The sequence below is a fragment of the Diadema setosum genome, chromosome 15, assembly GCF_964275005.1.
Source record: "Diadema setosum chromosome 15, eeDiaSeto1, whole genome shotgun sequence".
NCBI classification, from domain to species: Eukaryota; Metazoa; Echinodermata; class Echinoidea; order Diadematoida; family Diadematidae; genus Diadema; species Diadema setosum.
Window position 1 is genome coordinate 20,979,327 of NC_092699.1, and position 16,129 is coordinate 20,995,455.

The 16,129-nt window shown below is 37.1% G+C and overlaps 1 protein-coding gene across 1 annotated transcript in view; it reads right to left on the reverse strand.

Annotated features, from left to right (window-relative positions):
* The window catches only part of LOC140238934 (5'-3' exoribonuclease 1-like), a 95,818-nt gene that overhangs the window by 54,816 nt on the left and 24,873 nt on the right, over positions 1-16,129 (reverse strand). The window contains exons 9-14 of the mRNA XM_072318832.1: positions 14,397-14,525; positions 13,498-13,582; positions 12,548-12,626; positions 9,479-9,568; positions 5,085-5,241; positions 4,012-4,131 (exon numbers count right to left, since the gene is read on the reverse strand). Of these exons, the coding sequence (XP_072174933.1) occupies positions 4,012-4,131; positions 5,085-5,241; positions 9,479-9,568; positions 12,548-12,626; positions 13,498-13,582; positions 14,397-14,525 (660 nt within the window). The remainder of the gene's footprint in view (positions 1-4,011; positions 4,132-5,084; positions 5,242-9,478; positions 9,569-12,547; positions 12,627-13,497; positions 13,583-14,396; positions 14,526-16,129) is intronic.

The window sequence follows — 16,129 nt, forward strand, 5'->3', positions numbered from 1 at the left end:
TTAAATTTGTTTCTTTCCTCTAACATTTTTTTTTTGGTTGGATATTAAGTTGGATGTTTCGTGGCTGAGTATCAAGAGCAGCGATTTAGTTACGGTTTCAATGTATCTTGTTTACCATCTTCTCTGACATTAAATTGATGGTTTTTAGATTTGACATTGTCTGTCTATTTGTCTGTAAAAAAATACTGCTATAACATCGAATATACATTTGCTATCCACTTGTAACAGATAGGGTTTCTTGTCCCTCCTTGCCAATTATAGTGTGTTTGAAGGGGTTGTGTGTCGGCAACTTTTATTTTCAGCATGGCTGTTTCTCTATACGTAACCGTAGGTGATGAGTGTTGTTGGCATCTGGGCAGTGAAGAACAGAATATCAGGCTATAATCTCCCTGGGTTATATGTACTAAGCGTTCAATTTGATATATCTTTCTTTATGTAGTCAATCACTGCAAATGGAGTTACAGAATTATTTTATGAAACGTTTCACTGAAAGTTTGTAAAGCAAAGTTTATGGACTATGCAAGCAATGGCGCATGATTAATACCATTGATTTCAGAGGCAAAATTATGGTATCGAGAGCGAAATGCCATGACCTTGACACCCCCCCAACCGGTCCCGCAGCCCCTGGTCACTTGAAGACGTATTCCCGTCTGTGGTCTGGCACTATGTTCACGTCAGTGGTTCATGTACGTAAGCACGTTTTATTTTTGGTCTATTTCATTTGAAAGTCACATATGTTTTTATAGCTGAGACAACAAACCTTCGCAATTTGGCATTGAAATATCATTCAGAAACCCTTATCAGGGCAGAAATTTCAATATCACAGTAAATTTGTGTTGTACATGGTATATAGATTTAAGTTTCGCTTCCGATCTTCGGGAGCGCCGTGTGGCTCAATTGCTTAGTGCGCTGCATGTTCATTATGCCATACAGGAGGACGAGAAGTTTGAGTCCCGCAGGACGCTATTTAATTTTTTTTTCTTTTTCTTTATTTTTCTTTTCTTTTTTTTTTGCAGTTCAGCTTCACTCCGATGTCATTTGTCGTATTATTTCATCCAGTATACACACCCCACGAACACAGCCACTTTATTTCCCTTGTTTTGTGTCGGAGGTTGAAGGTTGGATTTGCTTCATTTATCACACCTAATGTTGTAAATTGCCCTTGGTACAGTGCCCCGCTTGCCACCTTTCGTTTTTCTCTTTCCTTTTCTCTACGTTTGTTCCTGTTATACTGTCACAGAACAAGTTGGAAAATAATTTACATAACTCAACTGGAGCAGGAATGGCAACACCAACTGAATGAATCAACTCTCGGTCAGGTGTATGGCATCACGCTCATCTCTTTGAAATTCCAGGTTGTTATTGTTTGACCCAATAACGGAGTTATAGACAGGCAGGAAAGGAATGGGCTTGATATTGCTTTATATTATGTGAGGTATTTCGCGCCACACCCTGCCAAGTGTAGTGAATATGACGGGGTTCTCTGTCGTTTATTTTCGTCATGGCTGTTTCACTAGTAGCCGTAGGTGATATGTATTGCTGGCATCTGGGCAATAGAACAGATCAGTATCAAACTGGAATCACCTTGAGCAATGTGGTAAGCGTTCAATTTGATGCATTATCTTTCTTCTTTAAAGTCAATCACTACTGATCGAATTGAACAACATAATATGGCACGTTCCACTGGTAGTTTAGGAAAAGGGAAGTTAATGCACGATTCAATCACATGTGCATGAGTGCTACCATTGATTTCAGAGACGTCATTGTGGTGTGGTAATGGTGGTGGCGGTAAAGGAATCATTGCTTTTAAATTAATGAGACATTCATTTGCATCAAGACCCTATTCCCATCTAGCAATAAAATGCATGTTCTTGCGGGCACGTTTGTTATCCTGACGTGGACATTTTCTTTTTCTTTTCCTTTTATTCAAGAATGTTATATTTAAAGTAGTTTCTTTCCCCTAACATTATTTTGTGGATGTTCCGTGGCGGAGTAGTAGAGCAGCGATTTAAGTTACGGTTTTAATGCATCTTGTTTAGCTTCTTCTCTGACATTAAGTTGATGGTTTTAAAATTTGACATTGTCTGTCTATTTGTCTGTTTATGCTTAAAAAACACTGCTATAACATCTAATACATTTGCTTCACTTGTCACACACAAGTTTATAAATTGCAATTGTGCAGTTTTCCTTTTGCCACCTCTCATTTTCTCTTCCCTTTTCGTTACGTTTGTTTGTGTTATACTGTAGGTGGGAATGTGTGCATTTACATAACACCAACTTGAGTGGGAATGAGAACTAATTAATTAACTCTACGCCAGGTGTATAGCGTCTTGCTCATCTCTTTGATATTTCAGGTTGTTATTGTTTGACCCAATAACAGAGTTGTAGACAGGCTTTATGTTGCTATAGAGGTATCTTGTGCCACATGAGTGGAAGGCATCACTGTTTAGTATTAGTAATGAACTTTTTCATGTCCCTCCCTGCCAATTATAGTGTGTTTGAAGGGGTTGTGTGTCGTTCTGCCAAAGAAAAGGCAAAACTTTTATTTTCGTCATGGCTGTTTCTCTATACGTAGTCGTAGGTGATGAGTGTTGTTGGCATCTGGGCAGTGAAGAACAGAGTATCAGGCTATAATCCCCCTGAGTTATACGTGCTAAGCGTTCAATTTGATAATGATATATCTTTCTTTATAAAGTCAATCACTGCTAATGGAGTTACAGAATTATGTTATGACACGTTTCACTGAAAGTTTGTAAAGCAAAGTTTATGGACTATGCAAGCAATGGTGCATGATTAATACCATTGATTTCAGTGGCGAAATTATGGTATGCCTAAATGTACGGGTGTCATTGCTTTGGAATTGCTGAGACAATATGCTTGGCACTCCTTCCACTTCTAATTGTCCCCTTTGAAGATGTGGCCGTCACGGGTGATCTTTATTTTGATTGAAGTAAGGCCGCTTTCGTCCAGGTACAAATCACATTGTCATGTAAACAAACACACACTCTCTCTATTTGCCTTTGTTTTGTATTGGACGCTTCATTGCTTTTACTGCTGGAAAATTTCACAGGCTTGTAGCTGCAAGAGCTTTATTTTTCTTCTTTTCTTAGGCAGTTCAGCTTCACTCCAATGTCATTTATTTTACCATTTCATCAAGTATACGCACCCCCACTAACACAAACACACAATTTCCCTTGTATTGTATCGGAGGTTAAAAAGAGTGTTTCTATTGCTCATGGGGGTTTTTGGTTATCGCCAAATTACAATTCATCTAGCTGAACATGGATACTCAAGCAGCAGAGCCCTTAAAATGGGTCAGTAAAAGTAGTTACAATATAGCACCATATTTCGTCCAGGTATAAATCCCATTGTCATGTACAGACTCACACTCGCTCTATTTTCCTTTGTTTTGTATTGGATGCTTCATTGCTTTACTGCTGGAAAATTTTACAGGCTTGTACATGTAGCTGTAAGAGCTCTCCCAACTGATCATATTATATAATGACAAGATTAGATATAGCAGTTTTGGTTATGCAAATAAGGGTCAAAGTTCATATTTGAAAAGAACAATATCAAAGTCAAGATGATCTATGAAACACTTTATTGTCGTGTTTCAATTTGTTCGTGTCAAGGACGACATGGTACAGATACACTGTACTAAAAAAAAAACCTGTTAATCTACTTAGGCCTACTTGCACACACAGACACACGTACGGGACTTTCCATGTGGTTTGCATGATAGAAACAACTTGATCTGAATTATAAAGGTACAAAAAATGTGACTTTACTAACATATTATTGCAGCAATATAACTTAAAGTCGCTAAATTCCATTGTTTTCGTTGTCGATAATGGATGACCAATATCTGAGGACTCCCAGCGTATCACCTCACTTGTCTTTTTACAGTGACGAGTTTCATGTCTCGTTATTATTATCTTTGACTGATGTATGAATCTAGAACACACTCGTATTTCACACTGATTCTTTTGTATAAGGTGAAGATTTCATTACCTCATCTATGAAGGGGATGAGAACCACAGCTTCCCAAGCCATCAACTTGCCATTGAGATCCTGTTCGAACTTCAGTGGGTAGTACTCAATGATAGGTGAAGTGTCACTCAACATCAATGGCTGTGGAATGATGGTGATAAACAAAGAAATACCATTTTCATAGAGGTTTTATCCAATGGTTTACAGTGTAAACAACAGTTCCATTAACCCTTGACCCCCAAAGAGCCCCCCCCCCCCTCCTTAAAAAAATGTTCCATAGCAATAAACAATAAAAAAAAAGTTTCCCTTGACTATACCATGCCTCTATTGTATATCACAGGAATGTTATCAAAACACACAAGTGTCATCACATCTTATTTGCTCAGTATTGTTTTCAAGTCTTCTGGGAAATTATGCCAAAAACTTACAGCTAAGTTCACTTTTGCTGCAAATACCTATCTCAGTCCAATTCAGAAACTTATTTAATGTACATGCATATATAAAGCTATGATTAAGTAATGACTCTATAGACTCCTTGCTAACCCCTTGATAAGATAAATTATATCTGCCTTGTTACCATTATATTTGGCACTATGAGAAATCGTGCATGTATCTCTCAATTATGTTATCAATTTACAAACAAAAAAAAGGGCGCATTAAATGTAACACACCAACCCACAACATGGGTTACATATCAACCTAAAAAATAAGCCTTAAAATCTTTGTTAACATTTCAGTACAATAAAAATAATTCAGTATCATGTGATATTTGCAGTTGTTGCCAGCATTGTAAAAAGCACTGCAGTATTCTGGGTGCTTGAAATTCACACTTTCAGTGGATAGTAAAGTGTTCTCACCTTTCTTCCTTTCCTGCAATAGACATGTGTAGTAACACAATTTGGGAAAACAGTATTTTCCATAAAACCTGCAGTAAAAAATACTGCAAAAAATCTTTGTATTTGCATATCTGTAATTAAATCAAATATCAAGCATTTGCTAAAACTTATTCCATATTGGGTTTAATCTTTGAATGCTTGGTATGTTCACTCTGGATTTCAGTTGTATAAGGTTGCTTTCCACATCTTTTTGCCTACCCAGTATGCTTCAGGCAGATGGTCTTTACTGGCTGGAGGCAGAACAGCGAGAAGCTGTTGGAAGGGAAGGAATGGTTGACCTCTGTCAAAAGCCAACTCCATGTCACTGAAGTCCTTCAGATCTGACATGTACGGTGCATAATGATGAGGGTAATACCTGCCAAAACATGCAAATACAGAAATGGCAAAAAATGATATGTCACATTTCTGATGATCCTGTATAAGACATTGGACACTATAATGATACACTAAAGATGAAATCTGCACAGTATTAAAGGTCGTAAGGATGTATTGAAGATGTATCATAAAAGAGGTTTTGACATAATCAATGAAACAGAAAAAACAAAACAAACATTATATAATTTTCACAGGCAACAACAATGAGAGACAAAGAGGTGCTAGGGAACAAATAAAACTGACACAGAACTGATGAGGCAAATGAGAAGTTGGAATGACGACATTGAAGACTTAGAAAAATACTAGTACAGAAGAAAGGTCATTACATATGTCTATGGGAAGTATTGGACATAGTAATAGTTGGATAAGAGAAATGTGACCTACCATGATCACATCATGGGATACATGCGATGTCAGAAACTTTTTAAATTCACATGTCATGTTACTGATTTCCTAATGAGTGCAGTACCACTGTGCAGTGACCACTATTTACAGGAAGTTATTCAACATACACAGGGGACAAACCTGCACCCATATGGGCTCACTATGACATGGGGGGCAGTTATCAATATGCATGCATGCTAACCATGAAATTTCTAGAGGCAAGGGCATCACACTTACTTTACGTTCAACCAGCTGGCCCAAAACTTAAAGTAAGAGGCCTTTTGGGCAATGCTATTACAGAAATAATAGCTACATGTATCTAAAACTAAAAACCGACAACTCGGTGTGAACCAGACTTTTTCTAACTATGGAGAGCAGCTTGTAGATTTCAAGTCTGCATTTCATGCCTGCATCTGGCAGCTCCTTCATTTCATATCTGTTTGTGGCCTGCTTCATGGAAGTGGGCTAAAGTAGGAGGTACTACACTGCCTAAAATCATGCAATAATTATATTATATTGGATGGCAATGGATGGGATACCAGGGAATATTGGCCCTAACAAGTGCAGTATTATCCGGTATTCCATGAAAGAAAGCCATCCAATGTAATCATTATTATCTATAATCAGTATCTGGAGGAGGAATAAATTGTAAGAAACTACCATACTAACACTACACTTTAAAGTGTACTCTGCACTGAAAAAGGAGTGGCTTGCATTTGTATCACTTAGCAAGATGTTTGCATGTTTGTGAATTTTTCACGTGTTCACACACTTGGTTCAGTGGAAAGTGTTTGTGCCCAAGCAAGCGCTCAGGCAACAGATTTGACAAAATACAGTATTATTTACACAGCTACTCACAACAATAGCCAACAGGGAATTAATACATTGGCTTATGCGTTTCATTGAATATACTCTCACTTTGCACATTGAAAATCAAGAGTACAGGAATATGCGTTTTTATACAACACCTATTTAGAATGTAGCTATGCGATTGGTCGATTGCCCATCACGTGACATTTAGTGAAAGGTTCTATTGCACGCTCTGGCTGTCTCAGCGTGCAATTTTGGTTCAATCAAAATATTCTATTGCATGCGCTCTGATGTCACAATAAACAAACATGTGCCGCACGCACTCAACAACTACAAGCGCGCTTACAAGCGCGTACTTTTGTCACTATTTTTTGTAAACAACTTCATTTCACATACGTACGTACACGTTAACATGTACATACACGGTGACCGCGACTGTGAGGCTACTCATTCGTCTTTCACGGAAAATGGTTGCCATTTCTGTGCTAAATTCAAGAATCTGTGAGTACCAAATTTGTTGACGTTCGAGGTATTGTATAAAACAAATAGTATATGGTCTTTACTCGTGCAATGGAACAAGATTTCGCACTCGGTGAAAGATGAGGCGCACTATTCAACTATCTTTCACCTCGTGCGAAATCTCGTACCATTGCACTTGTGACCATTCACTATTTGTATATTAATGCGCCACTACAATGTCCTATAGAGATAATAAATAATGGTTCCTATTAGCTATTATCATATCAGTTTGCAGTACAGCCTCCAAAATTTTGCAAAACAACACAGTTGCCGTTGTGAAACAAAACAGTTGCAATTGCGATATGAATCCTACTCTGGAGCAAGAGATTTTTCAACATGGTATTTCTCTCCATTTTTAGCAGTCAAGTACAGCACACCAAAATAACCTGATGATTCCTCCATAGGCAAATGCTTTTTAAATGTGCAACACCTCTCAGAAGTACACCTGACCTGCATGAACATCAAATCACTTCCACAAAACTCACTGAAATTGACAGTGTCAACGAAATATTTTAACAGCTTCCATGGACAAGAGAATTATGCCCTGAAGTTCATAAGAAATCAAAGTTGCTCATTGATATGTAAAGAAACCATAAGTTTTTCAGCAAAATTTGTACTCTAACAAGAGAAAAAAGACACGGTGCAAAGATTCACTATGTCGTATGAAGGATGCTGGGAATGAGAGATCAGGGGAATGACACACATTTAGTACTTAAATTAAATAACACACTGTAACACAAAATTTACCAATTGCAATAATAGTAGGTCAGCCTGCGACATCCAATCATGTACAGTCCTAGCGAACGACTATAATTAACTCCCCTGAAACCCACGAAACGTTTTGAATTTTCAACCGTCGAGGCAGTGCGAATCGGGCGTTCACATTTTCACCAAAATTTCACCTTCTCATATCTCCGCTATACATTGACCAAAATCGCCCAAACTTTCAGTATCAATGCAAAATGATGATTTCTATCCACATACGAAATATCACGAGAAAGGATTGAGTACTTTTTAAGTTATTCAACATTTCATGTTTTGCGGTCTCGGAAAACTACCCTCCGATTATTTCCAGACACATCTGGTCGCTTCACTTAATATTCATGAAACTTAATATACATATTCATAAGACATGGGCGGACGTTAGCAGAGTGGTGTTCGCTTTGCCGAAGACCTATTTCTGAAGTTACAAGTGAAAATATATGAGGTATCTTGTCAGAAATCTCAAATTGTGCGGGAGCAGCAAACGAGAATAATGACGTCATATTCTATTAGAAAAACTGATTTGCGCTTGCGCAATGAATGGACTTTCCCATGCTGCTTCGATCCAGCGAGCTGACTGGTCGATGCAGCGTACTGTGCGATGAGAGGTGGCTGCTGCGGATGCCTAGTACACTTGCACTGTACATGTGGGCCGTGGGGTGTCGATAAGTAGCAGTGTGCTGCAGGGGACTTCACCACCTCACAAACAAGCACTTACAAATGTAGAATACGTTATCAGAACTGGCCTATTAAAAAGAAAGAAGCAAAAATGTGAATATCTACCAGCTATGATATCACTTGTAAATTCATGACATTGGATTATTCGGACTTTACGCAGATTTTACTGCACTAGTAACAATACAACTACGAATTCCCGGTACAAGTTACGATCAGTGTACAGCAGTGCCGTGTATATGGCACTGGAGTACAGGTGATGTGAGCGCCACAATGATGTGGGTACGCGGGACTGTACCCTGTCTTCCCGTGTGCGAATGACTATGAAATTTTGTGCTTGGAACGAAGGTAGAAAGTGCACCTCTTTCGATTATTTCCAGACATATCCGGACGCATGACTTCTCGAATGTGATATTTTAGAGTTCCGTAAAGAAATACATGCATTGTACTTAGCAACATACTTGAAAGTTTTTTGTTGTTCACGAAGTCAAAATGTGAAATTTTAGCAACGATTTCTGACAATTATTTTCTGTTTTGAGAGTACAGTTATGCTCCATTTTGGAATATTTTATCGTCGTTATTTAAACAAGGTAACATAATGGCAGGTTAAAATGAGGTTTTTACTTTTCATAACCATTCGGATTATCAAAAAATATGAATTAATAGTAAAGTTACTGCAGTTTTGCTGCGACACTTTCCTAGCAGTTTTCGTGCGAAACGTGTTCATTCAAGAGGAAAGCGAGGTCACGTCAAAATGAAAACACCGAGTTAATTGCATCCGTCTGCTGCTACTGTGTAATTCTGGAAGAATGCAGTGCAGTGCTAGGCTTCTTTCACTATAGTTTCTGCAGTCACAAATTTCACAACAGCCAAGCACTGATACAAGGCTAGCTAGCACTCTGCTCACGACATGTGATGGTCCTGCTGTTACTCAGTTTGTAAAGCATACCCCCACTTCTGACATTCTCCAACCCCTCCCCCTCCCCCCCCCCCCCTTCCGAGTGTAGCTTTTCATTTTACAACACTTTTTCTAAGGAAGCATATCACCTCATTCCTTCATAGCTTACCAACTCCATGACTGGATTCCATTGTAGTAGTAGTGTAGTATCCACTGCATTGCATGAATGTAGTCACTCACTACCTTTGCTCGCTGATCTCTGCAAAGAAAAGAAGAAATAACTTTATTAGACATAACAATGCAATTTTACTATAAACTAAAAAAAGATGTAATGGCTCCTATGCATGTTGCTGCTTTCTATACATGCATATTTACCATGTTTCTTCTCATATAAATGAAAACATCACAAATATCAATCTTAAACATTATGCCCCTGTTTCATTTCATTTTTAAATCACTTAATTGTCAACACAGTTTGCAGTAAAATACTATGCACTGGAATGGTCTTTTCTTTCACTGTAAATACTTTGCTCAGTCTTGGCATGATTAAAGGGATGGTTGAGGTGAGGATACAGCTTTTAACTTTTTGTGAGATAATCAAAAATCATTTTATGAAATGTTAAAGAGCACATAATTTTAAGAGGAACTCAATTTCATTTGATGAAAATCTGTTTTGAAATGACCGAGATAGCAAAAAATAAAGTAAAACACAGCGATCCTACCCGCTTTAATTAGGATTGCTTTGTTTTGGACATCTCAGCCATTTCAACACCAATTTTCAGCAAATAACCTTTGAATTTTTATTACAATTTTATGCTCTTTCACATTTCATAAGGGTTTTCCCATTATCTCTAAAAATCATCAAAAAAAGAAAGTTGGAAAGCTGAAGCCCCATCTAAACTGAAACTGTACCATCTCTTTGATACTAATAGACTGCAACATCCAGTAGACTGGTATTCATGTACCTTTCCTTTCTCACGCAATCACTGACTTTACCTGCCACATGAACATGACCCCTCATTTCCAGTTTGATAAAGTTCATTGATCTTGATCACTGACCAGTGGTCAAGAAAGAAATTGTAAGAGCATCGGCAATGGCAAGTGAAGATGTGAGTTACAGTATTCCAAGGGAATCATACATGGACCCACTTGGTCCGAGTGGCAGTGGGCAATCACAGAATTATTCAGCTAAATATCGGGGGGGGGGGGGGAACAGTAGTAAATATTGCAGTCAGTCTTGTAATTGTGTGTCTTTAACATGCCCACCTATACATCTATACATATGTTCTGATTGATTAAAAAGTAGTGCGGGGTTTATAAATTGTATAAAATGCCCCCCCCCCCAAAAAAAAAAAAAAAAAAATAATAATCATTCAGTAAATTGAGGTAGAATTGACACATTCGTCCTAAATGTGAATCATACTAAGATCAGCCCTAGACTCAGTGGGCTTTCATCTCAGTCTGCAGTGAGCTCCTTTGACCCTGTTCATGCATCTTGACCCTCCAAATAAAACTAGATTGTATTGGTGGAAAGGTACACTTGTACTGTAGTTGAAAAAAGCAAAAGAACCTATCAAAGCCTTTGAATTAGCCATAACCTTGATAGCACAACAAGCTCGATACTGTATAAGCTGTTATTTTCGGGTTTAATTGCATGAATTTCGAAAATCCTGGACAGCAAAATTAACATACAAAAATGTTGCCATGTGCTAGGTAATAGTGCATTTACACAATTTTGTACATTAGCCTCTGTGTCAATTTGCAAAGACAACATCTTGCGAAAATGTCTGTGACCTTGTCATTCATGAAAAATATCTGTATGCAAAAATAACAGCTTATGCAGTAGTCAAATTCAAGTATTGATGTCATATTTGTCTTTTTCTCCTCAGAGCACAGCACTTTTGGTTTTTGATTTGATGCTTCTGTTGCTTGTTGTTCATTTGGTATAGCGTTACGTGAACCAATGCTAGATGAAACATGTTATGTTGGTGTCTTTTAACAAGTTGATCTTGCTGACCCCTGAATGTTCCTGCTTTGAAAACTTGTTCATCAAAATCTAGTTTCCAATCAAACAATTTGATGATTACCCCAAAAATATCAGACACAGTAAAAAGAGAATGGCCATCTGCCATGAGGTTGATCAAACCTTATTGTACATTCTCTGTTTTGGATCATAATGATTTAGATAATACGTGTCATTAGGCAACTATTTAACTACAAATATACTGAGTATGCTGTATATGTATACATGTAGTTCAGTGGTTTATGCATATTATTAGTACCTCAATAAGTGTTGTGATGCCCCCTGTGGATTTTGGCCATACAGTGGTCAATATATGGCTTAACCCTAACCAGGCCAGGCTTTTTTGGCTGTTCTGTGGCAAGGGGAGGGTTGAATCAACCACCTCCCCCCAAGATATCGGCCATTGATAGCACAATCGCCATGAAAATTGGCACATAAATTACCTGTGGCGTTATCTACCAAACTATATCCCCCCCCAAAAAAAATTGAAATTTTCATTTTATTAATTAATTTTGCTAGTATATGCATAACATCATACATTTTGCTCTAAATCAGAAAATGAAGCTCTTAGCATTTTAATTTCTGGTGATAACATTTTTGTAGCATTCCTAACAATGTACTTGGAAAAAAAAGTATAAAAATTAATTTCTTATGTATTGCATTGTTTTATGAATTTCTTATGTTTTTCCTTGTTTTACAACCTTATGTTTTATAATTTTTTCGCAAAATTTATGACAGAACCAATTTCAAGCATACGTATGCTAAAATCAATTGATTTAAGAAGATTAAAATTTTTGAATAAGGTGAGAAAACTCCATTTGCATTTTTTAGACTTTGTACACAAAATCATGTTTTTTAGCCATTTTTGGTCTGACAGCATGTATAAAAGGTCGTGCAGCGTCATAGCAGTATGCCCGATTTTTACGAAAATGGTATCAAAAGATGTGCGAGACTTGAAAGTAAAAAGTCAGTGAGCAGCGCGGTAAAAAAAAAAGGCGCAGCGGAATAGCCATGGAAAATGTTGAGGGGGCTTTATTCAACCCCCCCCCCCCGCCATTTTAGGGTTAACACTATGTTATTTAGAGCAGTGGATGGAAATAAAATGGGAAATGTTTCTTTTGTGCTAACAGGATTAAGGCACTTTATGCAGAATGTTCCCAAGGATGCTTTTTCCTTACATCCCTTTTTAAGCACTATTTTCAAGAATTAGCTTACTTTGAGATATCTTTGAAGCCCATCTTGGTATCATAGTAGTCCCTCTTCCGCATTCTGAATTCAAGTTCCACAGCATCCACTGTGTAAATGATTTGAAAAGCATGCAATCTTTAATGCATTTACATAGTGACAAAAGATTACATTTCACTATCCACTGTCACTCTCAAGGTATCAATTTATCTTCTCTTTCAATGACCATTTACATCCAAATGAATAAAGCTTTTTGGAATAAGAACTTAGAGAAACAAACATGCAGAGAAAACTTGTGGAATACATGAAGCAAGATATCCACTGTAACATGGTGACTGTAGCACCACAAAATCAAGTAAAAGATATTACTTCTTATACATGTACTTCTTAAAAGTGATGCAGAAAATAAACAAAAACTCTTCCTCATGTTAGACATTGTCTCTTCCCCACATGAAAACAGCAGTTGTTTGAATGAATCTAGAAAATACTACACAGAAGTTGAAATAAACCACATTCAGAAGTAAAATGTAAAGTGAAGTTTTACAAATTTGTGTGCAGTATAGCATGAATGGTTTGTGGTGTTGGGGATTAAAAGAAAACTTGGATGTTTTTCAATTGTAACTTACATGAGTTTTCACATTATAATCATGCCACATACTTGTTCATCTGTTAACATTCACACAAGAACTACAGAGAGTGAATACGATCCTTTACTCATCATAACTTCAGTTTAAGTCAACTGAATTGACAAACACTCTAAGTACATGTCTCATAATTTATTCAACATTGATACTTAGCATTTTATTGTGACAATCAATCTTAGTAAAAAGCTGGCAATAATCTGATCCTTTTTCCACTTGAATGCTGGAATAATATTCCGGCCAACATATATGTATCAATGTATGTTACTGTTTGCACTACTATTGCACAACATTGGGAGATAAAGGAAAAGTTTGAATTCTTAATTTCCAAGCACTTACACTCTTCGTCCTCATCTTCATCTTCCCCTGAATTTTCATCTATGTTCTCATTCTCTATCCAGTCCATGTCCATGAAGCCAGGAATCTTGATTGTGGAAAGGAGAAAGAACAATTTTGAATTGAGTAATTTTCTTTCTATGGATGGAGATGACTACAACATGTTCTCAAAAGATCTAATTATTAGTTTGAGGTTGTTGAATCAATAGCCACTTCTGTAATTTCTTAAAGGGACTGTACAGTACTGGTTGAGGTGGGGATTCATGTTTTGAACATTCCTAAGTGAGATAATGAAAAGCCTCTCATGAAATATGAAAGAGCATGTAATTTTAAGAAGGATTCAACGTTTATTTGATGAAAATTGGTTTTCAAATGGCTGAGATATCAAAAAAGTGCTAATAATAAAAGGCGACATGCCACAACTCTTTGTTTCACCTTGTTTTTGGATATCTCGGCCATTTCAAAACTGATTTTCATCGAATAAACTTTTGATACCCCTTAGAACTGCATGCTCTTTGACATCTCATAGAGTGGTTTCTGAATATCTCGCAAAACGTTAAAAGCTAAATCCTCACCTCGACCAGAACTGTACACACCCTTTAAAACTCATATCCGTATCCAATAGGCACAATACATGAGACACTTGTTTCTTGTATTAGTGTATGAAAATAGCACCTGGTAAACATCATCTCATTACATGATTGCTGAATATGCACAATAACAAAGAAAAATTTCCATATGGAACATCTATTCATAAATGAAAACCATACATACATCACAGCTCTTGATTTTTTTAATATTTTTTTTTTTAAAACTCAAAATGCTTTTGGAATAAAAAGGTTGAACATTTTTGTTCTGTGGCTGTACAAGGCAATTTGTAAAGAAATTCTGGTATCTCTTACTTCTTTCTGCAGACTTTCCCTGATGGCTTTCTTCATCTCCACTCTCTTACTCTTCCAGGCCTCTCCACTCTGCTTTCCTTCCAAAAAACTAAGGTCAACGGACTGACTATCAAAATTATCATAGTCAAACTGTAAAATGAAGAGGGACAGAGAGAGAGAGAGAGAGAGAGAGAGAAGAAAAAAAATGGATATGATTTCTTTAAAGGCATTATTTACTATTTGCAGATGAAACAAAAACCCAGCTTAAGTGCTTCTTAATAGTTCTAAAATGTGAGTTAGGGATAGAAACAACCAGTGTAAAAATATTAATCAGTATAATCCATGTAACATATTGTTAAATATACAAAATGTGAACAATAGTTATAGCAAAACTGTTGCTAGAATAAATTTGGGGCAAATTATTTGTATAGGGCCCCATTTTCTCTCTCTCTCCTTCCGTTCTTTAAAACAACAACAACAGAATAAAGTGTCTGCAGTTATGGTTTAGTGAGAAAAATTGTGATATCCCCATATATTTTAGGCTCTACTGTAAAACTTTTATATGGTGAGATGTTTTGTGATACAACTGCCCTACACATGTGCATCAAATGTGATAACTGGAACATTTTTAAATCACTGCTCCCAATGGTAAACAGTAGGTAAGCAGCAGTATACAGATATGGACCGCTTTTGGGTGTATTGTTGATATTATTGCCCTGTGGGATCTCAACTCCATGCTATGACCTAAGGAACTTGCTCCAAGGGTCATAGCATAGAGTCTGTGTTTCAAACACCGAGTAAAACAAGGAAAAGTAGAAATTACGCGGTGCGTAAAATATGTCCCCGCCGGAAGTAGCATTTAGTAGCAAAATGTACAATATCGGTAAAAAATCAAGGTCAAAGGTCAAAGAAGTCAAAGGTCAAAATTCTGTGTAGAAGTTTTGAAGTCCTCACCTAGTGCCATCACAAAAAGCAAACGGAATCAAAATCAGGTTAGAAATGGCGAAGGAGTAGCATTTTGTAGCCAATGTACAATATAGGTCAAAAATCAAGGTCAAAGGTCAAAGAAGTCGAAGGTCAAAATTCTGTGTAGAAGTTTTGAAGCCCTCACCTAGTGCCATCACATAAAGAAAACGGAATCGAAATCGGGCTAGAAATGGCAAAGGAGTAGCATTTTGTAGCCAATGTACAATATAGGTCAAAAATCAAGGTCAAAGGTCAAAGAAGTCGAAGGTCAAAATTCTGTGTAGAAGTTTTGAAGCCCTCACCTAGTGTCATCACATAAAGAAAACGGAATCGAAATCGGGCTAGAAATGGCAAAGGAGTAGCATTTTGTAGCCAATGTACAATATAGGTCAAAAATCAAGGTCAAAGGTCAAAGAAGTCAAGGGTCAAAATTCTGTGTAGAAGTTTTGAAGCCCTCACCTAGTGCCATCACATAAAGCAAACGGAAGTGAAATTGGGTTAGAAATGGCAAAGGAGTAGCATTTTGTAGCAAAATGTACAATGCAGGTCAAAAATCAAGGTCAAAGGTCAAAGAAGTCAAAGGTCAAAATTCTGTGTAGAAGTTTTGAAGCCCTCACCTAGTGCCATCACATAAAGCAAACGGAATCGAAATCGGGTTAGAAATGGCGAAGGAGTAGCATTTTGTAGCAAAATGTACAATATAGGTCAAAAATCAAGGTCAAAGGTCAAAGAAGTCAAAGGTCAAAATTCTGTGTAGAAGTTTTGAAGTCCTCACCTAGTGCCATCAC